Here is a 20,079-nt window from a genome sequence, read left to right on the forward strand (position 1 = left end):
GGAAATAGAAAAATAATTGGAATGAGGCAGGAAATCTATTTTTGCCTTTATTTCTATATTTTATAAATAAAATTTCATCATCCATATTAGGATGAACTCCTTTTCTATTTAGGCCATAATTTTCTTATATTGTGTAAAATTAAGAGTTAAATTACAATTTTAATCTCCGTAATTCAAAATACTATCAAAGTTTTATTATCATCTTTATCATTTGTTTAAATTTTACTATGAAGGAAATTAAAAAAAGTAATCTAAGGTAAAATACTATTGGTAGCTGAATTTCTAAGAAATTCGAGAAATCCACCGAGTGTTGTAAACTTAAATTCTATAATAAATTAGTGGTAGCTTAGCTTTCTCTCTTTAACATGACTCAAATTCACATTGTTAAGCCATTTGATCGGTACAACCTAAAATTAAAACTAAAGTTGAAAAATATACGGACTAGAATTTGCCATTTAAGAAAAAGTATTTGATATTTTGAAATGTGCACTAAAGGGGCAAAAATTATTTAATACGTGTACATGTTTCAAAGTAGAAATGAAACTTCCTCGCCAATAATAGTGCGACTACAGGGGCAAAACCGAGATCTGGAGAAAGAACAAATCCAGACAAAGCAGAATCACACTGCGGCAAATTGGCTCACAGAAAAGAAAAATATATTTATTAAAGAAAAGAAAAGAAAAAACAAAGAATAAGGAGAGAGGGTACACAGATCTAGTACGTACTCCCCACCTACTTTACAGAGCCCAGTTTCCTGGAAGCTCCCTCTTTACCACAAAAGCCATTGGATTGGGCGCCCCACACAGATGCATGCATCTCTCTCTCCTCCCCTTTCTCTCTCCTTCTATATAAAACCCCAAACAATTCCCTTCCCCATTGATCCTAATCCATTTCTCACTCCCCACCTTCAAACGGTTTCTTCAAATCTGTACCTTTTCTTCTTTTAAAATCTTTTTGCCGTTGAGAATTTTCTATGGAAGCATTGATGAGGAGCTCCTCTTCTTCTTCCTCGTCTGATTCTACGTCGTCGGATTCTTCATTCTCCGGCAAGGCGTCGAGGCGGCCGGAGAAGATCAAAGGGCCGTGGAGCGCGGAGGAGGACCGGATTTTAACCCAGCTCGTCGGCCGGTACGGGCCGAGAAATTGGTCGTTGATTAGCCGGTATATTAAGGGCCGGTCCGGGAAATCGTGCCGGCTCCGGTGGTGTAACCAGCTGAGCCCGAGTGTGGAGCACCGGCCATTTTCTCCGACGGAGGATGAGACCATTTTGGCCGCGCATGCCCGGTTCGGCAACCGGTGGGCCACCATTGCGCGGTTGCTTCCGGGCCGGACCGATAATGCCGTTAAGAATCATTGGAACTCGACGCTAAAGCGAAGGGCGAGGGAACGACAGCAGCAATTAGTTATGGACGGAATTGCCCCTGAAAATCATGGAAATTCCGTGAACCTCCCCAGCGACTTGAAGCTGTCCGTACCTGATCTGGAGGATGACCCGTTGACCGCTTTGACTCTGGCACCGCCGGGGATCGGCGGGGCCGACCCTAGAGCCGCGGCGGTGGACGACCGGCGGATCGAGAGTCTGCCGGTGGGGTTTTGGGATGCAATGAGGGACGTGATAGCAAGGGAGGTGAGGGAATACATGACGACGACGTTTATGGAAAATCCGGAGCTTCACTGACAAAAAATTTGCCGGTCTCTGTCTGTGTGCTCGGTGTCTTTTTTTTTTTTTTCTCTTCTCCCCATAGAAAGTTGTATTAATTTCTTGTTAATATAATGATTCATTAAAAAAAGTTAAAAATTTGAAATCCGACGTGGCAATACAGGCTGGCTTCGATTGGCATATTATTGCATTCAACTGCTTTTTTTGGTATGATGTTATAAAGACACGTTTGGATGGAATTAGAGTGGCGTTAAAGGTCGGTGTCGTGGTTTGCTTCAACTGTCATATCTCTGTATTCTATGTGTGAAATTTCATTTTTAAAAACACATGGAAGTTTAAGATACGGACTGAATATGTTAGGAACTTTCCTATTTGGATCCTGGAATTTGATTGATGGGTATAAATATTACATATCGTGCTGTATATGTACATAAAATAAATATTTATTGATTATTTTTTATGTTGAGGAATAATGTAATCTGTACTAATAAAAATTAGAAAAATGAAAAAGAGGTTATGTGGGCCATATTTAAAGATTTAAAGTTTTGATTTATTGATTCTGTTTACTTCCTTTTAATAAAAAAAAACCTTAAAACTAAATTTTAGAACAAATTGAAAATAGAAAAAAAAAACAAAATTTCTATATAATTTTGAAAATGTTTCAAAAAAAAAAAATAGAAACAAAGAACCTATTGTCAAATAATTAGGTCTCTTGTTAAAATTAGAGACTAGAAACAAAAAATAGAAAATTTATTGAACGGGCCTAAATATCCTTCTTTTCATTCTCAAATTTTCATAAACATTCAATTTTATTTATTGTTTTTATATTTTTGTACTTGTTGATGAAGAAATTCGGCTAGACCTGTTGACCAAATATCGAACGATAGAGATTCGATGTTGACCTGCAAAACAAAGAACCTTGAACACTCATGTAGTCACACGCTCTCCGATGCTTAAGTTATAATCGGAGGTTGAAAGTTGTATAATTAAGAGTAGGGTTAATTTGCATACATCTAGAGTTCACCATATCTTTCTATTTACAGGGTTGTTTGAATCCTCATGCTCCTAGAAAACACACATTCTTGGACTTCAATGTAAATATTATTGTGGGCAGACGTCAGATGGAAAAGGTTATTGGCTCATTGCAAAATCTTACAAGGTCAAGATGGATTGAGACTCATCGTGGTAAAACGTCGGACAGTCGCTGCGCACTGGTTGGCTGGCGATTGAGAACTTGTTTTGGTGCCAACCAGTTGTCGATCGACACCTGGTTGACTGTGGCCTTAGTCAACGTGGCTTTGACCCTTAGTTGGACAAGCCCTATTCTCTATTTATAGATCTGGGCCTGTTTCCTTCTCTTTTCTAATTCGGACCATGTTTATTACATAGCTTATGTATCAAGTTTGACTTTATCTTGATTTTTTCAAAAAAATTATTTTATATCTTACCAAATACTATAAATAAAAAAAACATTTGATTATCCTCTAAAATCGTTTAGGAAGTTAATTCAAACGCTAGGCTGAGTACTACTTGAACCAACCTTACAATTTTCTCAAATAAGAGTGTAAATTTTAATTTTTATGTATATATTATTTAAAAATTATAGAAATGGAAAATTATGGAAAGATATATATTTTTACAAAATAATTATTAAAAAGGGAATAAAGATAGTGGGGCACATGCCTTCTGGCCCCAATGTAGCTTTGTCTGTGCTTTTAGATATTAGTGATGTAATTAAATATGAGTAGCACGAAATTTCAATCAACATTTAATGAGAAAATCCGATCTGAATTGATTTTAGTATCTTTTTTAGTTGAAAAGATCTCATTGATCCCCCTTAGCTTCAAAGGCTTGAAACATTGGGATTGCTTGAGCTACCCATTTTTATATGACCATATCCTCTCCAAATAAAGAGTAGCACAAATTAAATTTTATTGATTTTAAGTTTAAATACTATTTTAGTTATGTGTTTTTAACTTTTGTTCACTCTGTTTCATTTTGGTCTTTATATTTTAGCTTTTATCCATTTTGATCCTTATATTTTTAAAATCATACGTTTATTTTGGTCCAATATTTTAACTTTAAATAGAGACCATGGTCACTTTCAAAAGTATAATGACAAAAATAAACGTTTGAAATATAAAAACTAAAATAAACAAAAATTGAAAGTACAAACGACTACAATAGTATTTAAACTAAAATTAAATTTAAAGTTTTTTTTTTTCAAGTAGAGGTTTAAAAAGTCTTTTAAACTCTAAAATATTTACCTTCAAACATTTGAAATGGCTTATGATGCAAAAACTATTGTAAATTAACCAATAAATTTGATGTTTAGACTTCACAAATTAAGGATTCAAGAACTTAATCCACCCTATTTAAACTTTTGGGCCATTGGAGTTAGAAATTTACTTGGGTTGAGTTGATTTTTTTTTTTTAATTTTCACTTGTTTAAGAGTTATAATCTCGATTTATTATTATTTTATTTATCTATATTGATTTGAAAAAAGCATGCTTTATGTTGATACGTCCGTCCACATTTAAAATAGAGATTTAGAAGCAACCCATCACATTTTTAATATCGAGTTGATTGTTTATTATTTCTAGTTTACCATTTTTGAGAAACATAAACGTTTTATAATTATTACGTTTCTCGTTTCTCACTCCTAACTTGTTTTTTTCTAAAATTGTATAAAAATTTTGATAACAAAATCAAATTCACTGTTTCCACTCCTAGTTTTTTCAAAACATAAATAGAAGCACTATTTTATCATTTTTATTAACAAAAATGCATAATAAATATTAAAAAAATAAGTATATGAGATAAAAATGTAAATATTTAATTTAAAATTTAATTTTCATATACAGATTTTTCATTTTAAAATTGAAACGAGAGAAACATATTTATGTTTCTTTTTTCAATATAACAAAAAAGAAAGAAATAATTATTAGTGTAATTTTATTTCTATTTATAAAAAAAGCAAACGTAATCAAATGGATTTTAAATTCTTGGAATCCTCGGACTATGTTAAAAAGGAAACAATGATATTACCTCGTACAAACACGCGTTGGAGGGTAATAATTTTGCAAGCAAAATTCAATTAAACCAAACACAATCAATCTTAGGTAGAGATACCATAGCACTGGAAAACGACGACGTTATTTATTATCAAACAACAGTGTGTAACACAACCATCTCTCATGAAATACTACATTATCAAACTTTATCACCATAATCCATCTCTCATGAAATACTACATTATCAAACTTTATCACCATAATTTATTTAAAATTGTCGGGAATGACCAAGGAAACTTATGTCTTACAAAGTAAAGTAGTTGTTTGGAGACTATGTTTATTGTATTTTAATAATTATTATTTTATACTTAAACATTAGGTTTTCATGACATTAATTTATAATTGTTGTAACGGTTATAAATTAATTGAGTCTACTAATTACGTTTAATATTTTCCACCAATATATATGGGTTTTCTGATTAAGAAGGATATAGAGAATTAAAAAAAAAAGATTTTCATATGTCTTCTAATGTTTTTCTCCGTCTTTTTACAAAATTTTGAGCTAGTTTTTCGATTCCAATCCATTCTGACGAATGCGTCCGAGTTGTGTGTTGTGTTAATCTTGGGGAGCAATCGACTATATATGATTTAGGACCATGGTCGTGCCAAAATTGTTTTCAAGCAGCGATTCATCCACGTCACTACAATCGTTTTCATCCAATTCTTCCTACCATTCCCAACAAAAACTACAAGTAATAAGCAAATACCCAAAAAAAAAAAAAAAGAAACGTCATCGTTTTTCAGCTGATGTCCGTCTGAATAAAATGGCTTACATGGCCATGGCATTGCCACAAACTTCATATGGCCACGGCATTGATCGGCCAGAAGCTTTGCGGATCTGAAGTCGCAATGAATGTAGCTCCCAGATCCGACAGTAAGTGAATGCTGTACGCGTTGTCTCTCGACGGCTCGAATTTGAATATGGAAAATAGATGAATGTAAGGTTCAAACCGATGGCCGAACCGGTGGAGTAGGAAAGGATAGAAACTATTATTTCTGATTTGTCAAAGAATACCGATAAAAGGTTATTAAACGTTTAAATCTCTGGTTAGTCATACTTTCAAGACTTTCCTAAATTCTTTTAAATAGGATTATTTACTAGGGTGTTTAAAGAAATTTATTGAAAGTCATGTTATATTGAAATTATGATTAAAAAAATTAATATAGAGACTGAAATGATCCTTTTAAAATTATAGATATAGAAGTATACATTTTGGAGGTACAAAGAGATTAAAATAACCCAAATTTAAAGTACAATGGATCAAACTGAATTACTCAATTTCAAAGTAGAGATAATCAATAAACAAAAGATGAAACAAAATAAGACAAAAACAAGACTTAAAAGTAAGATTAGACTTATTACAACTTATAATTGAGTATTTGAGTTGGAAGTAGATTAGTATGGTAGAAAAAAAAAATACTCGAATCCTATAATTCTTTTCGTATATGTTTGCCTTTTAATGTGAAAAAAAGAGAAAAATAAAATAAATAACAGTAAAGAATTTAATATGATGATAAGTACAAAAATACTTACTTTACTAATTAGTACCTAAGTTTTATCCAAATAAAAACATCTTAAAAATATGTTCAATAGAATTGATTAATTGGTCGACGTAGTTGGTATGTTGGTTGGTTTTTGTTTAAACATAAAGTTATTCTATTTTAAATACTTTTATATATGGTTACTTTTCAACTTAAACGTAATTCAATTAGTTAAGATATATATTTATAATAAAAAATCGTAAGTTCGAATCTCCATCAATACTGTATTTTGTTGTACCAAATAAAATCTAAATTGGCATTTAAATGACAATTCTAAACGTTATTTTGCTGCTTTAAGCTGAATGTCTAGCTTGTTCTTGATTCAAGTCAAATATGAAGGGGCAAAATGGTAAACTTGAAGAACAACGGACGATTATGGGAGTAAGGATGATGGTAAATATCCAATTGAGGAATAGTAACGATTAATATAAATAAAATAATAAAAGCCGTTGTTCGTTTGGTTTTCGTGTGAGATTAACGGACTGAGTGTACGGTCAAAATCAAATATTAGCCAACAAAAGTAATTATTATACGGAAGTATAAAAAAAATTCTTAAAATATTTTATTGTATCTAATTACAAAAAGAGAGAGATTCCTTTATTTTTCAACAAAAGCAGCCTTTTCAGTCGTTATATTGTACCTTAAATTAAATTTCTCATTCTTTTTTACTCATTGTTATTTATCGACCATAAAAAATTTTTATTATAAAAAACACATGAAAAGTTTACAATTTTCGGCTTCTTATTAGATATCGTCTACATAATCCTCACGTGTTGTATTGAAAAAAAATATAAATTTATTATTGACGTAACATTTCACATCTCAATAAAGTGTGACTACATGTGAATGTAGGATTCTTTTTAAAATGTCTTTAAAATATTTTTTAATTTTTAAAATAAATATTTAAATAACCATTCTAGCATGGTGTTTTTTGACGTGTTTTCACAAATAAATTTTCTTAAAATAACAAATGAAGTTATTATTCTTTTCATACACATTGGTAGACAATACTTTATAGTTGATATTGAATAGTAGGAAATTTATATTATTCACCACTAAACCTTTTATCGAGAAAAGAAAACATGGAGAGAAAGAGAGAACTTCAATAGCTAGCGAAATAGAAAATCATTCAATTGCTCTCTTTAAAAAAAAGACATTCAATTGCATTTCTTGAAAACTAGTTTTTACCAAACTACTTTTTTTAAAAAGAAATTTTAATAGAGTATATATAATCTTTGCTTTCTAAAAATTTAGGGAATGGAAAACTTGAATAAAATTACAAAATATTAAATATTTTATATAAATTTACCGAGTTATGATAAATTAAGAGTGCCCTCATCCCTTCTTTTCTATCTCCTTTGACAACAATAATTGTAGTAATGCACTTTAATATTATTTTTGTGCAACAATACTATACTATTATAACGCCTCAAGCCCATGATTTGACTAGGATTTGAAATTTATTCAAAAGACAAAGATGCTTAAATTATTCTATGATGGAGCCACTAAAGAAAAAGAAAGGTGCCACTTGAGTTAGTAGATGTGGTGAGTAACTATTAATTCTTTTAAGTATTTTTTAATCATTTTTGTATAACCTTAAAATTCATCTCATTTAGATGCGATGTTGATTCATTTATATATCCTTTTACTCAAGCGTCAAAACTCTTGTGTGTGCGCTTTTCTTACTATTATGCTATTGTTGTAAAGATAGAGATAAATGATAACACACCGCAATTAAATATTTGATAACTATTTTTTTTTTATAAAAATTATTTCTGTTATGCATTCCCTTTTCTTAATTGTAAAAATATAATTGTAGTTACTAGGCTAAAAATACTAAAGCCCACCAGATTTACACTTAGAATACAAGGCCCAATAATTTGGCCCAGAAACAGAAACCAACGTCTGACCCTCCTCTGTGAAAGATGGAGAGACAGAAATGGAGGCGAGGATGATACTGACCTCGCCCTGCTTGGCTGCTTCGATAGTTGTTCTCACATCCTTCTCCTTGTGCCCGACGAATAATATCGAGAGGAACCGCAAGGCGAGACGACATGTCGTTTCCTTTCTCAGTGTGTCGGGAAATGCCCTTCTCTTCCAGGCGAAGCATCTGAAACTCCTTTCAGGTTTTCACTGAGGATTTTTTAGTACCGAGCTTCTGGAAGCACAATAGGGTAATAGACGTTCTTCTTTTCTCTCTGTGATTCTTTCATTTCCCCTTCTTTACTTGGGTTATGGAAACCCACACGAGTGGAGTGGAAGGAAAAGTTTCAAAACTTAGGTTTAGAATAGAATCATAAGCCCCTTGGAATTCTGGAATAAGATTCAAGTTTTTCAGTGATATTTGATTGTTGGCATGTGAACTTAAATCCATGGAAATGGCGAAAATATTGGCTGAGTTTCAGAAATTAGCAGATAATATTTGAGTTTTGGTTAAATTGCAAATTTAGTCATGTACTTAGTTATGCTTAGTTCCTAAATTTTAAATAATTGAAATTAAGTAGCTGAATTTTGAATTATAATATATATAGTAGTTGACATAATATGTTTTTTAGACAAATGTTGGCTGGTTATAGCATGATATTGCAGACAAATGACAATAAGAAGTGAAGAGTGTTACGATTTATAAAAGATTTGATATGTTTCACTTGTACGTTATTTTGTTTAGTTTTCCACTCGTTTCTGTCATTTACTGTTATGACATGTCAAATCAGCCAATGTGTGTCTAATATGCATATCATGTCACAATCATAATTCAAACTTCACCAGGGCTGAACAAGCACCATCTTTGAGGCTAAATTTATAATTTAATCTTGAACTTTTCTTGCACAGACTTTTTTTTTTCTTTGGTTAGATATTACAATCCTGAATGTCTTTAGCAATGGCAATTTCATTTGCAGGGGTTGGGTGATAACTTTTAGAGGAAGGGGGAAGAGGAAAGTAAAAAAATATAATGGGTTCGACGCCCAAACAGCCTTTCTTTTGCTTCAAATGGCCATGGGATGCAGACCCTAAAAATCCTTTTGACTGTTCGTTTGAGGGTCCTTGGCTGTTCAAATCATTGCAAAACGTGGGTGCCTTTGCTTTCAATTTTGTTAACAAAGTTTCAAAGTCTTCACCTCCATGGATCAATGCTTTTAAGCCATTGCATTTCGAAGCCTCAAATGGTGGAAATAAGAAATCTCTGCCTAGAAAGAAGTTGACTCCTGAAGAGCAAGGAGAGGCCGAGCATAGAGCATTTGCATCGGCATTGGCCAGTGGGAAAGAAGCTACGGTGATCGAGTTCTACTCGCCCAAATGTCGGCTCTGCAATTCCTTGCTGGATGTTGTTATGGAGATGGAGGCAAGAAATTCAGACTGGCTCAGCATTGTGATGGCAGATGCAGAGAATGAGAAATGGCTGCCTGAGGTGCTCTACTTTCCCACTTTAATCACATGAATATATTTAGTTTTGGGGCTTTAGGACTTCTAGTTAATCTTGATAGTTGTGTTCTCTTGGTCTCTTGGTTGTCGCAATTAACTGTTTTCAGATTAGTTGATCTAGTATTATTTAACTGTAACTTAGTTGGTAAAGGATTTGTGGTATTAATTTGTTAACATTCTCTCTGCTACATTTTCCTTAATAACTTGGTGATCTTGCAGTTTGGATCAATGTCACATCTGGTAGAAAATGCTGTTTGCAACTATGAGATATTAATAGTGAAGCAATTTTGTTTGTATATTAGCCATATAAAAGTAGCAGTACATATGAATTTGTGGTGCATTATTGTGATAACAAAAGCATCTTTATAAGAAGGTGAATAGGAAATCATCCCGAAGATTACTCTTCAAGTCCATTCAGTTCACCTACCGATCGCCTATCATGCTGCCTGTTAACAGCTTATCTGATCTTTTTCTGGATTCACACTATAGTTTTGTCAATACTTTTTCATTAACCGATTGTATAAAATGAATTGGCTCCTGTGCTCGATCAAGTGTTGAGTTAGCATTGCTTGTTGTTAATCTTGCTACATTTTAATGCAGCTGCTTCATTATGACATTAGATACGTTCCTTGCTTCGTGTTGCTGGACAAACACGGCAAGGCACTAGCAAAGACGGGTATTCCTAGCAGTCGGCTGCACGTAATTGCTGGTCTTTCTCATCTTCTCAATCTGAAGCGCCCAAGAAGTCTCCTTGGATCAGTTAATAAGCCACATTGAGCTTGTTGCCACCACCACCCGCCTTGCCGAGCCCTCCGCATATTTGTGCAAGCTGTGAGTTAGATGGCATCAGTAAGAATTTTAGTTATTTCCAAAGCAGATCTTGTACTTTGTCCGCACATCTTCTTGAAATTGCACATCACGGATTACACTTGGGGTTCTGTGTATGACTTCTGGTTCACAATGGGTGTCCACAAGAAGCTGAAACTCTCATTCCACTTTACTTGGCTAAGAAGAATAGTGGAGGGTACCCTAAAAAAAGCAACCTTTTCTCTTCCCATCATTTGCCATTTCAACCTACGAAGATGTGAAAATGCCGCTCACTCTGACAACTGTAGGATAGAAATATATTGAAATATAAAAAATCGAAAAAATTACTATATATTGAAATATAAAAAATAAAAGAAATTACTATAACTATCAAGTAATTTGAGGCACTTGGACCATCTCCTCGAGTATTCTTACTCAAACCTAAATCACAATAAACAATTGTCTCCCTCCCCTCCTTTCCCCGCCACTTTGGTTCATGACAAATTCCTTCTAACTAATTACTAACATACCTTATTATTCTATTAATATCCCTAATTACCTAAAATCATTCCTATCACGGGACTTTCCAAAGCATGAAGTGGGAGAGAAGGGGTTTCATAATTGGGTTTTGAATAAGACAATCTTGTCATTTTTCATTTTCATTTCTTTATTAAAAGTAACAAGAATTAGAGATGTTAAACTTTTTATGATCTTGGCGTCGAGCAGGTCTGGAATGGGTTGGCATGGATGGTTCCTTTACAAGGTTGGCTTCAAGAGACTAGCTTTCAGTAGATTATAATGATTATTCAGGCACATCAAAAGCTTGTCTCCAAAAAGACCAGCTTTCACTAGACCATTATTATTAATCAGGTACAAAAAAGCTTCTCTCCCCTCTCCCTCTGTAGAAAGAAAGCTGGAATAAAGCTTGGGCAATCTCAACTTATATTTCTCATGCTTCTCATTTAAGTGCATAATGGTCATGGGTTTTACGAAGAGCTCTGAAAATTATTGGGACCAGAATTCTAGAGAGAATATGTGGTAGAAAATTGAATGCTCAGTCAGCTGAATCAGCCCAAAGGAAAATGATGAATGTTTGAAAGGCTTCACATAAAATAAAACCTCCAGCGCCTTCATTCATTAATTCTGGTATACATTTGCTTCTGCTGCCACTGCACGTTGGCTAAATAAAAGCTGGTTGTTGCTTGCGATTATCGCATTTAATGTGCTCTGATGCCAGTGTTCCCCAAGATAACCTGTCGTTTTCTTTTCCCAGGAAAGGAATATTTCCATTTTAAAAGGAAAAGCTGATCAAAACTATGGGTGGTCGTTAAGATATCTGATAAGTGAATTAAATTTCCTCATTTCATAAATTAAGTGTTTGTGTTGAGTGGTGATTTATGCCTCCTTGATATGGTATAAGAGCAATAGAATTTGTGTTTGAACTCCCGGGTTGTCATTTCCTTCAATAGGTGAATTAAAATTATCTAATCCATCAGATTTAGGTTGAGTGGTGGGAGGGATAAATGGAATTAATGAATTTGTATCCATTATCAAATAATATTGGGTTGCCATTTTTATCTTTTGTATCTACATGTGATTCCAATACTTTGGAGTGATCGACTAAAAGTTTAAGATTTCAGTTGATTCCAATTGATATTTGATGAGATGGATGGATCCGATTCTCTAAAAAGTTCACAATGAAATAGAGAGTACAAACTATATTGTTCTTTAACATCATCGAACAAATTTTGAAAGGAATAGTCACAACTATCTTCATGTTCACCACGACTAAAAATTTGATAGTTCTTGTTAGTTTTTTGGAAGTCAATTTATCCTTTTGCATTTAAGTATTATTCTTTTCAAAGTTGCAACGTTATATACAAGTCATATCTTGCATCATCCTCCTCTTTAAAAAATGCAGAACTTTCTTTCTTATAAGAGGATTTTCAAATCTAGCACAAAATATCAATTATATCTAGCAGGCTTTAACTACCCACTACGTTTCTTTTATTAAAAACAACTGGTAAAATTGAACTATGAAGTAGACTATCAAGGAGTATATAAGGCAAAAAGAGAGAAAAAAGCATACTATAAAGGAGCAAAAATAAATACAAAAAAAAAAAAGGTTTAAGGGTGAAAGTGAAATGCCATATAAAGGGGGCTAAAATTGAAAATCAAAGTGAAAATAGAACCTGTAGCCCTCTCATACCAATTGTGAGATATAGAAGACGGATGAACCAATTTCTCCCCAACATCGCAGTTAATATTAAATTTAAAAATTAAAATAGCCAAGTTGATCGAGCACAGCTGATTGAAAATGGCAAGTGAAGGCAAAACAATTTAGAGGGTGTTCACAAATTTTCTAATGCTGACAGCGGAGCAAGAAAAGAATTAGACGAGGTCGAAAAAATTGGAAAATACACAGAAAATTTGGGCTCTGCGACTCCCATCTTTAGAAATCAAGCGTTGGTGGCAGATGGATTTTGAGAAGCTGGTTCTTCTTGCTTAGTTTCTTGCTGGGTTTGGACGGCCATTGTCGCCGGAAGAGCGGTGGCGGTGGTGGCGGCGGAGACATTGGCCCTCGGGGGCGGCGGGCTGATTCTTCCGTCGATGCAAGAGGAGCATTTGGTCTCCGCCCAGCTCTCCAAATCGAAATGGCCGTAGCCCATGATGGTCTTCCCCGAGCACAGCCGCCCGACCACGACGGCGACCACGGCGAAGACAATGATGACGACGAGGACGCCGATGACCGGACCCACGGAGCCGTTGCTGAGATGGCCGCCGTACGGCTGCTGCATTCCCGGCGCCGGCGGAGATTGTTGTTCAATTGGGAGCGACATTGCCCAGATTCAGTCAGCGAGAGCTGTAATGCTCCGGCGACGGCCACAGGTTTATTAAAGCCAATCTAAACCTGAAGAAGAGATTTTTGAAGCTCTGAAAAAATGGAGTGAAGAAGAAGAGAAAGGCAAAGCAAAGATATTGTAAAGAGTGACCAATGGAGAAAAAGATGGTTCTTTTACTGTAATTTTGATGGATACAATAAGAACCCTGAGCACTGTAAAAGGACGAAAAGAAAAAGGCAATTGTAATCAGAAAAGTTGGAATCTTTGGGAGTGTTAAAAGTCCAATCTCTTTCCCAGATTATGCCCTTTTTTATTGTATATATAGTAATAAAATAAAATAAAAATGGTCAAATGACCCAAATGAGCTTTTTTCAGGACTATTCTGCTCATGTAAAGAATCTACGGAAAAGAAACCTTAACTGTACATAATTCAAAAGTTACTGTTTTTTAACAAGAAGATGAATAAACAAACAAAATAATAAGTGCAACAGAGCATAATTTTATCGAATCTGTTTCAGGCCTACAGAAACTGGCTAGGTTTCATTGGCTGTAATGGCTCAGTACTGTCACGTGAAGCCTCTGAAGATGATATTCAAACGACTGGTGATTTAACATATATTTCTAATCTCTTTCTTTTTCCTTTGCTTTGGTCTGTAACTTAAAACTTAATAACTTATAAGATTAAACACAGTCCATGGAATTTGAATCAACGAAAGTTCAGATATCAGAGAAGATCAAAAGGCTTTTGGAATTTATTACCATTTACCTGTTGATAAGGTTTTGAGCAGCTCATTTTGCGACAGTTCATACAGAATTCATTTCGACAGCGACCGAGCAGAGCACCTTCCATGTTCTTGGGAATTCCAACCCTTTTGTATCTCTTTGCTGCTGCTTGCTGCTTGGGTTTTGAAATAGTTTAATCTCTTCAAGAAAAAGAATATAAGTCTTACCAAGCAAGAAAAATTGGGACGTGGAACAAAACTGAGATGTCAAGATCATTAAAAATGGCATCTTGCCTTCTGTGAGTTGCACTGTTAGTGAATGGGAGAACGCAAATGCAACCTAAATATATACAGATCCAAAGCTAATCCTGCTTATAGAATGTGTACAAAAAGAATGTTCATCTCTTCTTTTCCTAGTGTCTTCGTCTTACAAGTATGATATCATTTCTATTAGTACAAAAAAACGTTAGGGCAATTGCTCGAACATTGGCAAAGACCTCCAGTTTGGCGGTTTCTAAGACCTATGAGGAATTTGCTCAAGAGAGAATAAGTTCTGTTATTAGACCAAGGTGCGGGGAAGATGATCTCTATCCCACCTCCATGTGGTCTTCTGCAGAGAGCGGCTAATTTCCTCACTTGGTCTAGTATTTGCCTGTAAATATCCACAACCGCGGTTCAGAGGTGCGGCACTTCCCTCTTATGAGTCCTTGAAAGAGCAAAGTGATGGTTGTTAGCAGCACCAGCGGGAATATTGCTCGAGATGTTCGTTGAAGGGCTGCGATTCGATTATAATGGGAGTCAGTTGTGAGGTAAACTTACAAGAATCGATATCAAAGTACAACGGATAAACAGAAAGGAAAAACCAGAAGAGAATATTTACAAGCTTGTGCTTCATCATTATGTGGTTTATAAGAGCATGGGCAAGAGTTAGTGTAGCTACCTACGACATGATAGATAATCATTCTTGACCGAATTTCCGGGAGAGTTCTGCGTCTGATCTCCTTTGGGATTAAGGCGGTCCTTTGGACTCAATAATTTTTCCTAAGAGAGCGTAGAATACGAAAATTAATGAGACGCTTTTAGGCATAAAAGCAATCGATAAATTTCTAGAAGTAAAACTAACCAAGAGGTTCATTGTTGAAAATGCTGATGTGGGGATTGGAAGATTAGAGTCATTTGAAGATCTTAAGAAAGGATGGTCGAGGAGCACCATGGCTGTTGGTCTATCGGCTGGATTCCTTTCAAAGCAACACTGGAGGAAGTCTTTCCCTTCTGGAGATAGCTTTTCCGGGATAGCTGGGGTTTTATTCAACACCTTGAACATAGCTTGATGCTGAAAAGTTGAAAATGTAAATTATCATTAGTTGAAATATCTTTTAGAAAGGGGCATATAACTTAGCTGCTCACTCCATTTTTTAAAAATATTTCAAACTTTAAGAGTTTGTCTAATAGGTTCTTTTAACTATAAAAATTGTCTAATAAGTCCTTAAACCTTCTATATATTGTGTCTACTAGATCCCCGAGGTTAAAAAAATGTCTAATAAGTTGATGAACTTATATATTTTGTGTTCAATAAATCTCTGATTTATCAGACATTTAAAAAATTTCAAGTAATTATTAAACACAAAATTAAAAAATAAAGAACCTACAGATACAGGATTCTATCCTAGGTTATTGAGTTGAGAAAAACTAAAAGTTCAGTAGGCATAACATTAAAAGTTTAGGACCTATCAAACATTAAAAGTTTAGGACCTATCAGACATTTTATAAAGTTCGTAGGCCTATTAAGCACAACACAGAAAGTTAAGGGACCAAACTTATCACTAAACCTTTTCTTGTCATGCATCAGTCACTCGGCAGCAGCTAAGTTTTGTGTAAAGAAAATGATAAATCATCGTCGACATCTCTTTCCTTACAAATAAAGACACACTTTTCTTTCTTTACGAAAGATCTACAAAGTAGAAAGAACGAAAACTAAATAACAGGCTCACCCCTTCAAACTCACTCCAGGGAGGTTTTCCATTCAGCATTTCGATTATGGTGCAACCCAGACTCCATATGTCAACTGCCAAGGCAAGATCAGGGTTGGCATCTTTCAACATAGCAGCCTTTATGACCTGAAAATGGATCCACAAAGTTAAAAGAGAACATGTGGTTTAAAAAATAAAGTTGATTGTGACACGTACCTCAGGAGCCATCCAGTATGGACTACCCTTTAAAGAGAGATCATACTGCCCTGAGAGCTGAATGGAGAAACAAGAGATTGGTAAATAGAAGAATATTTATGAAAATGAAAGCACAATATTCAAAATAGTTAACAGTTAAACTTGAAACATCCACAACATCTTATTCTCTTCCAATATATTCAAAATTCTTATAAGGATATAATTATCAAAATTTGAGCAATCAGAATGATGAAAAGAAATGCGTGAAGGGGGGGAAATTGCTGCGAAAATGAGGTTATACTATTATTTTAAAGGTTAAAAACCATTGGAAACAGTTAAGATGGTACTCATTAACACTTGAAAACTCACATGTTTTGCCATCCCAAAATCTGCAAGTTTGACAACACCCGATGAGTCGACTAGTAAGTTTGCACCTTTGATATCCCTGTCAAAAACACAATAAAATTAAAAGAATTCAAAAAGTTATATACTATGGAAGTAAGCAAAATAATGCATAGAAAAAGCAAAATCATATCCAATGACTTTCTTTTGCCATTTCATCTTGTCTTCAACAACGGGAGTGAAAAACATAGCACGAAGATTATGAATCCAGGAGAAAGAATTTGTCTAGCACCTGTGAATTGTTTTTGTGCTATGCAAGTAAGCCAGTCCAGAGAGAATATGGCGGGTGAAATTGCGAACAATTGATTCTGTAATAGCTCCACAACGTTCACGGACATATTTATTTATTGAACCAGGATAAACATACTCCAAATATATGTAGAAATGATCATCAATCTACATGCCAAAAAAGAACCCAGAATTTTAGACTTGTTAATTCCCACAGAAGTTGAAGTAAATTCCTGATGCAGAAGATAAGAAAGAACGCTTACTGTTTCACTTCCATAATACTGTACAATATTTGGATGTTTAAGTTGACTGAGAACTTTAATTTCCTGAGACAATAAAGAAGTTAGATAGCAGGAAAACACCATATGATGGATCAATTAATGCTAGATCTGCGCATGCTTATAGCATCAAAGCCCGTAAAAAGCAAGCTCAAGATGTTCTAGGTAGTATGATAAAGAGAAGAATAGTAAAAACTCCTACATTTGACCTTTTCAATTCACAGAGAGCAGCAGATGGAGGTAAGACTTGGATAGCTTTAGAGAAATTTGTACAGCCATAGGTGGCTTACTCATGTTTAAAAGGACAGGATAATTTGGATAAAGATAACCTAATGAATATGTATGGTGCACCAGGAAGCAAGTTTTTATGCTGACTCGACCGTCTCAAGTACGAGTAGCCTGTTAGGATCCCAAATACAAGAACCTAACAAGATTAGTTATATTGCAATATCAAAAGAGAAATTACAATATCGATAGCCTTTGAAGAGGACTATCTCTCTCCCAAGAACTCTCTCAAGTTCTTCACCAAAATACTATTCCAAAAGATGCTCTCCTTCTCCCCTACTACCCTTATTTATATCCATCTTACCCCTAACTAATTACCATACTACCCCTTCATACTAACAAACTAATATTCCCCTATACCTCTAATAGGGCTCTCACATAGCCATGGAAAGTTTTATGCTCATAACTCGTTTTGCCCATAATAGTAAAGACAAGGCAAAAGAATATTGAAGGTTGCTCATAAAATGGACAACACATTGTGAGGATTAACTAAAATACCGACAGGCAAATGCATGCTACATGAGAATTAAAGAAAGTAGATCACTTGATATGATACCTGCTCTAGTTGCTTTAAACATTCAGCAGATTTAGGATCATCGGGAATGAGGTCAACTTCTTTCATTGCACATAAAGCTCCAGTCTCTCTGGAAAGTATGCAAGTAACTATGAGGATGACTTCAAAAAATGCTTAATTTCAAAAATACCATAACAACACTACAAAGTTTAGTTTACATTCTTACTTGTTGGTTGCAAGATAAACACTTCCGAATGTACCGCGCCCAATAAGCTTTCCTTTCTGCCACTGACCTTTCATAGATGAAATATGTGGCTTTTCAATAAAATTATGAACATTGGGCGGATGAGATTGTGGAGATGGTTGTGAAGAGGCTACTAATGGAGGAGGAAGAGGCAATGGGTGGGCATTGACGTGACCATGGTTTTCAGACCGATCTATACTACTATCGTTTTGTAACTTATGATGCAGAGGAAATGGCATATCATTAGAAGATCTATGATTGCTTATGGAACTTCGAGCTGTCGGGCTGTGGAGAGGAGAATACTGAGAACTAGGAGCAGTTTTTAGGGGTGCTACCTTGGGAGAAATAGTGGAAGCAGATTCCTGATGTTCGTGGCGAGTCAAACCAGAAGCAAAGATATCTCCGGTGTATGCTCTTCGAGGGCTCACGGCAGGACTCGGTAAAATGCTTGTTGGCGCACTCCTCGAGGAAGATTTCGGGGTCCAATTATGGTTACCCCTTTCAAGATTCAGATGAGTTGGGGATCCCCTGCCTTTGATGTTGTGAGGGTAATCCAAACAACTGAAAAAAAATTCCTTATTCGATCTCCCTGAGTTCACAGAGAGGCTTTGAGGGCCTCTAAATGTGGTACCACCACTCCATCCTGTATTGCCATTAACAACTTCTAAGGTTAAATCTACGGCAACTCGCCTTTGATTGTTGGCCAAGCTTTTACTCACATTTGTTGCCCCCTGATCAGCGCCCTTCCTGACAGTTTGCAGAGCAGAATTACGAAAAGAGAGAAATTAGGTCAACCGATTTCCCCCTTCGTAGGGACAAATTACTAATTTCCAATTAGAATCAGAAGATAACGGAAAACGAATGAAATTAAACGAAATTCGGATCAGTTTTGTGAAGGGGAAAGTCAAGTCAAAGAAGAGAAGACTCACAGGACCGGAGCTTCGATCGGCGATCCAACACGGCCCTGGCCGGAGCTCCAAGAGCCGCAATCTGGATTCTTCGGAAACAGGTCAGGCAGAGGCAGAGGCTGGGGCGGAGCAGCGGACGAGGACCAGCGTGCCGAACCACCAAGAGGCGATTTAGGTTTTGCCGATAAATCGGGGGAATTGGGAAATGATCGGGGCTGTTCGTGGAATTCGAAGCCAACGTCTCGATCCGTGAGATGCCTGAGCTTCCTCTGCCGCGTGAGCCGCCGCTGAGACAGCGGTTCCGGCAGGCCAACGGAAAATTCAGAAACCGGTGCCTTCTGTTGCAGCCGAGAATTCGAATGGCTTTTGTGAAAGAAAGGCATCTAGATAGCTGTTTGCGGTTACGAGGCCGGTGCCGCCGCCCGCCGTTACGGCCACATGTGCAAAATCTCCCTGAAAAAACAAATAATTTTCTTCCAATTTCTTCAACTAACCAGATTTGGCGGTGGTTTGGTTTTGGTTTTGGTTATGGCGGCCTCCTACGAAACTCCTCGTGTTATCATTATTTTTATCCCGTTCTTTTTCTCCTTCTTCTCCTCCTCCGTTTTTAATGTCAATTCCATAGTTTAGAAAGAAAAAAAAATTGGGGGTTTGAAATTTGAATAATCAATAATGGGAAATTCCAGCACCCGTTAAAATTGAAATCAAATCTGCAACCGTTGGTAAAAGTTTTATCGGGAAGATCAGACAACGGAGACACGACGACTGCTCCCCTCGGCTCCCAAAAGACGACATGTTGACTTTAAAAATATAGATATATAATTTTAAAATTTGGAAAATGTCTAAATTAGAGGATGTAAGTCAAAGTTGATAAGTCCAAGGACAGCGTGTGCGTACGGCCGGGAGCAAAAAGTCATGGGGGTATTGTGGGAAATTATGCTTTTTTTTCAACCATCGCGCGTGCGGTTCACTTGACCTGGGAA

At 35.6% G+C, this 20,079-nt stretch overlaps 4 protein-coding genes across 7 annotated transcripts; 2 read left to right on the forward strand and 2 right to left on the reverse strand.

Moving 5' to 3' along the window:
- Positions 1-727: 727 nt before the first annotated feature.
- Positions 728-2,100, forward strand: LOC111014010 (uncharacterized). The gene has a single exon (XM_022288602.2). It carries the CDS (start codon positions 974-976, stop codon positions 1,676-1,678), a length of 705 nt encoding a protein of 234 aa, XP_022144294.1. The 5' UTR covers positions 728-973; the 3' UTR covers positions 1,679-2,100.
- Positions 2,101-8,197: 6,097 nt separating this feature from the next.
- On the forward strand, positions 8,198-12,093 carry LOC111014082 (Thioredoxin superfamily protein). 3 transcript variants are annotated; one of them, XR_015792789.1, is made up of 4 exons: positions 8,198-8,451; positions 9,178-9,686; positions 10,301-10,549; positions 11,234-12,093. XR_015792789.1 is itself a non-coding variant. In XM_022288702.2 (3 exons), exons 2-3 carry the CDS (start codon positions 9,231-9,233, stop codon positions 10,475-10,477), a joined length of 633 nt encoding a protein of 210 aa, XP_022144394.1. In that variant the 5' UTR covers positions 8,198-8,451; positions 9,178-9,230; the 3' UTR covers positions 10,478-10,638. The 3 variants fall into 3 exon arrangements, 1 of the variants encoding a protein (XP_022144394.1); XR_002601793.2 differs by having other exon boundaries at positions 10,301-10,531; XM_022288702.2 differs by lacking the exon at positions 11,234-12,093 and having other exon boundaries at positions 10,301-10,638.
- Positions 12,094-12,740: 647 nt separating this feature from the next.
- On the reverse strand, positions 12,741-14,261 carry LOC111014030 (uncharacterized). The gene is made up of 2 exons (XM_022288627.2): positions 14,117-14,261; positions 12,741-13,418 (listed from the first exon to the last, which is right to left on the reverse strand). The coding sequence occupies exon 2, from the start codon at positions 13,345-13,347 to the stop codon at positions 12,967-12,969; it is 381 nt and encodes a 126-aa protein (XP_022144319.1). The 5' UTR covers positions 13,348-13,418; positions 14,117-14,261; the 3' UTR covers positions 12,741-12,966.
- A 60-nt stretch (positions 14,262-14,321) lies between these two features.
- On the reverse strand, positions 14,322-19,849 carry LOC111013912 (mitogen-activated protein kinase kinase kinase 5). Of its 2 annotated transcripts, none has more exons than XR_015792788.1 (11): positions 19,118-19,849; positions 18,171-18,935; positions 17,987-18,074; positions 17,131-17,193; positions 16,872-17,035; positions 16,607-16,682; positions 16,259-16,315; positions 16,064-16,189; positions 15,196-15,405; positions 14,953-15,113; positions 14,322-14,847 (listed from the first exon to the last, which is right to left on the reverse strand). XR_015792788.1 is itself a non-coding variant. In XM_022288462.2 (11 exons), the coding sequence occupies exons 1-11, from the start codon at positions 19,477-19,479 to the stop codon at positions 14,748-14,750; spliced, it is 2,112 nt and encodes a 703-aa protein (XP_022144154.2). In that variant the 5' UTR covers positions 19,480-19,846; the 3' UTR covers positions 14,322-14,747. The 2 variants fall into 2 exon arrangements, 1 of the variants encoding a protein (XP_022144154.2); XM_022288462.2 differs by having other exon boundaries at positions 15,013-15,113; positions 19,118-19,846.
- Positions 19,850-20,079: the final 230 nt, after the last annotated feature.

Source organism: Momordica charantia, assembly GCF_013281855.1.
Source record: "Momordica charantia cultivar OHB3-1 chromosome 8 unlocalized genomic scaffold, Mcharantia_2.0 BLBB01000008.1, whole genome shotgun sequence".
NCBI lineage: Eukaryota > Viridiplantae > Streptophyta > Magnoliopsida > Cucurbitales > Cucurbitaceae > Momordica > Momordica charantia.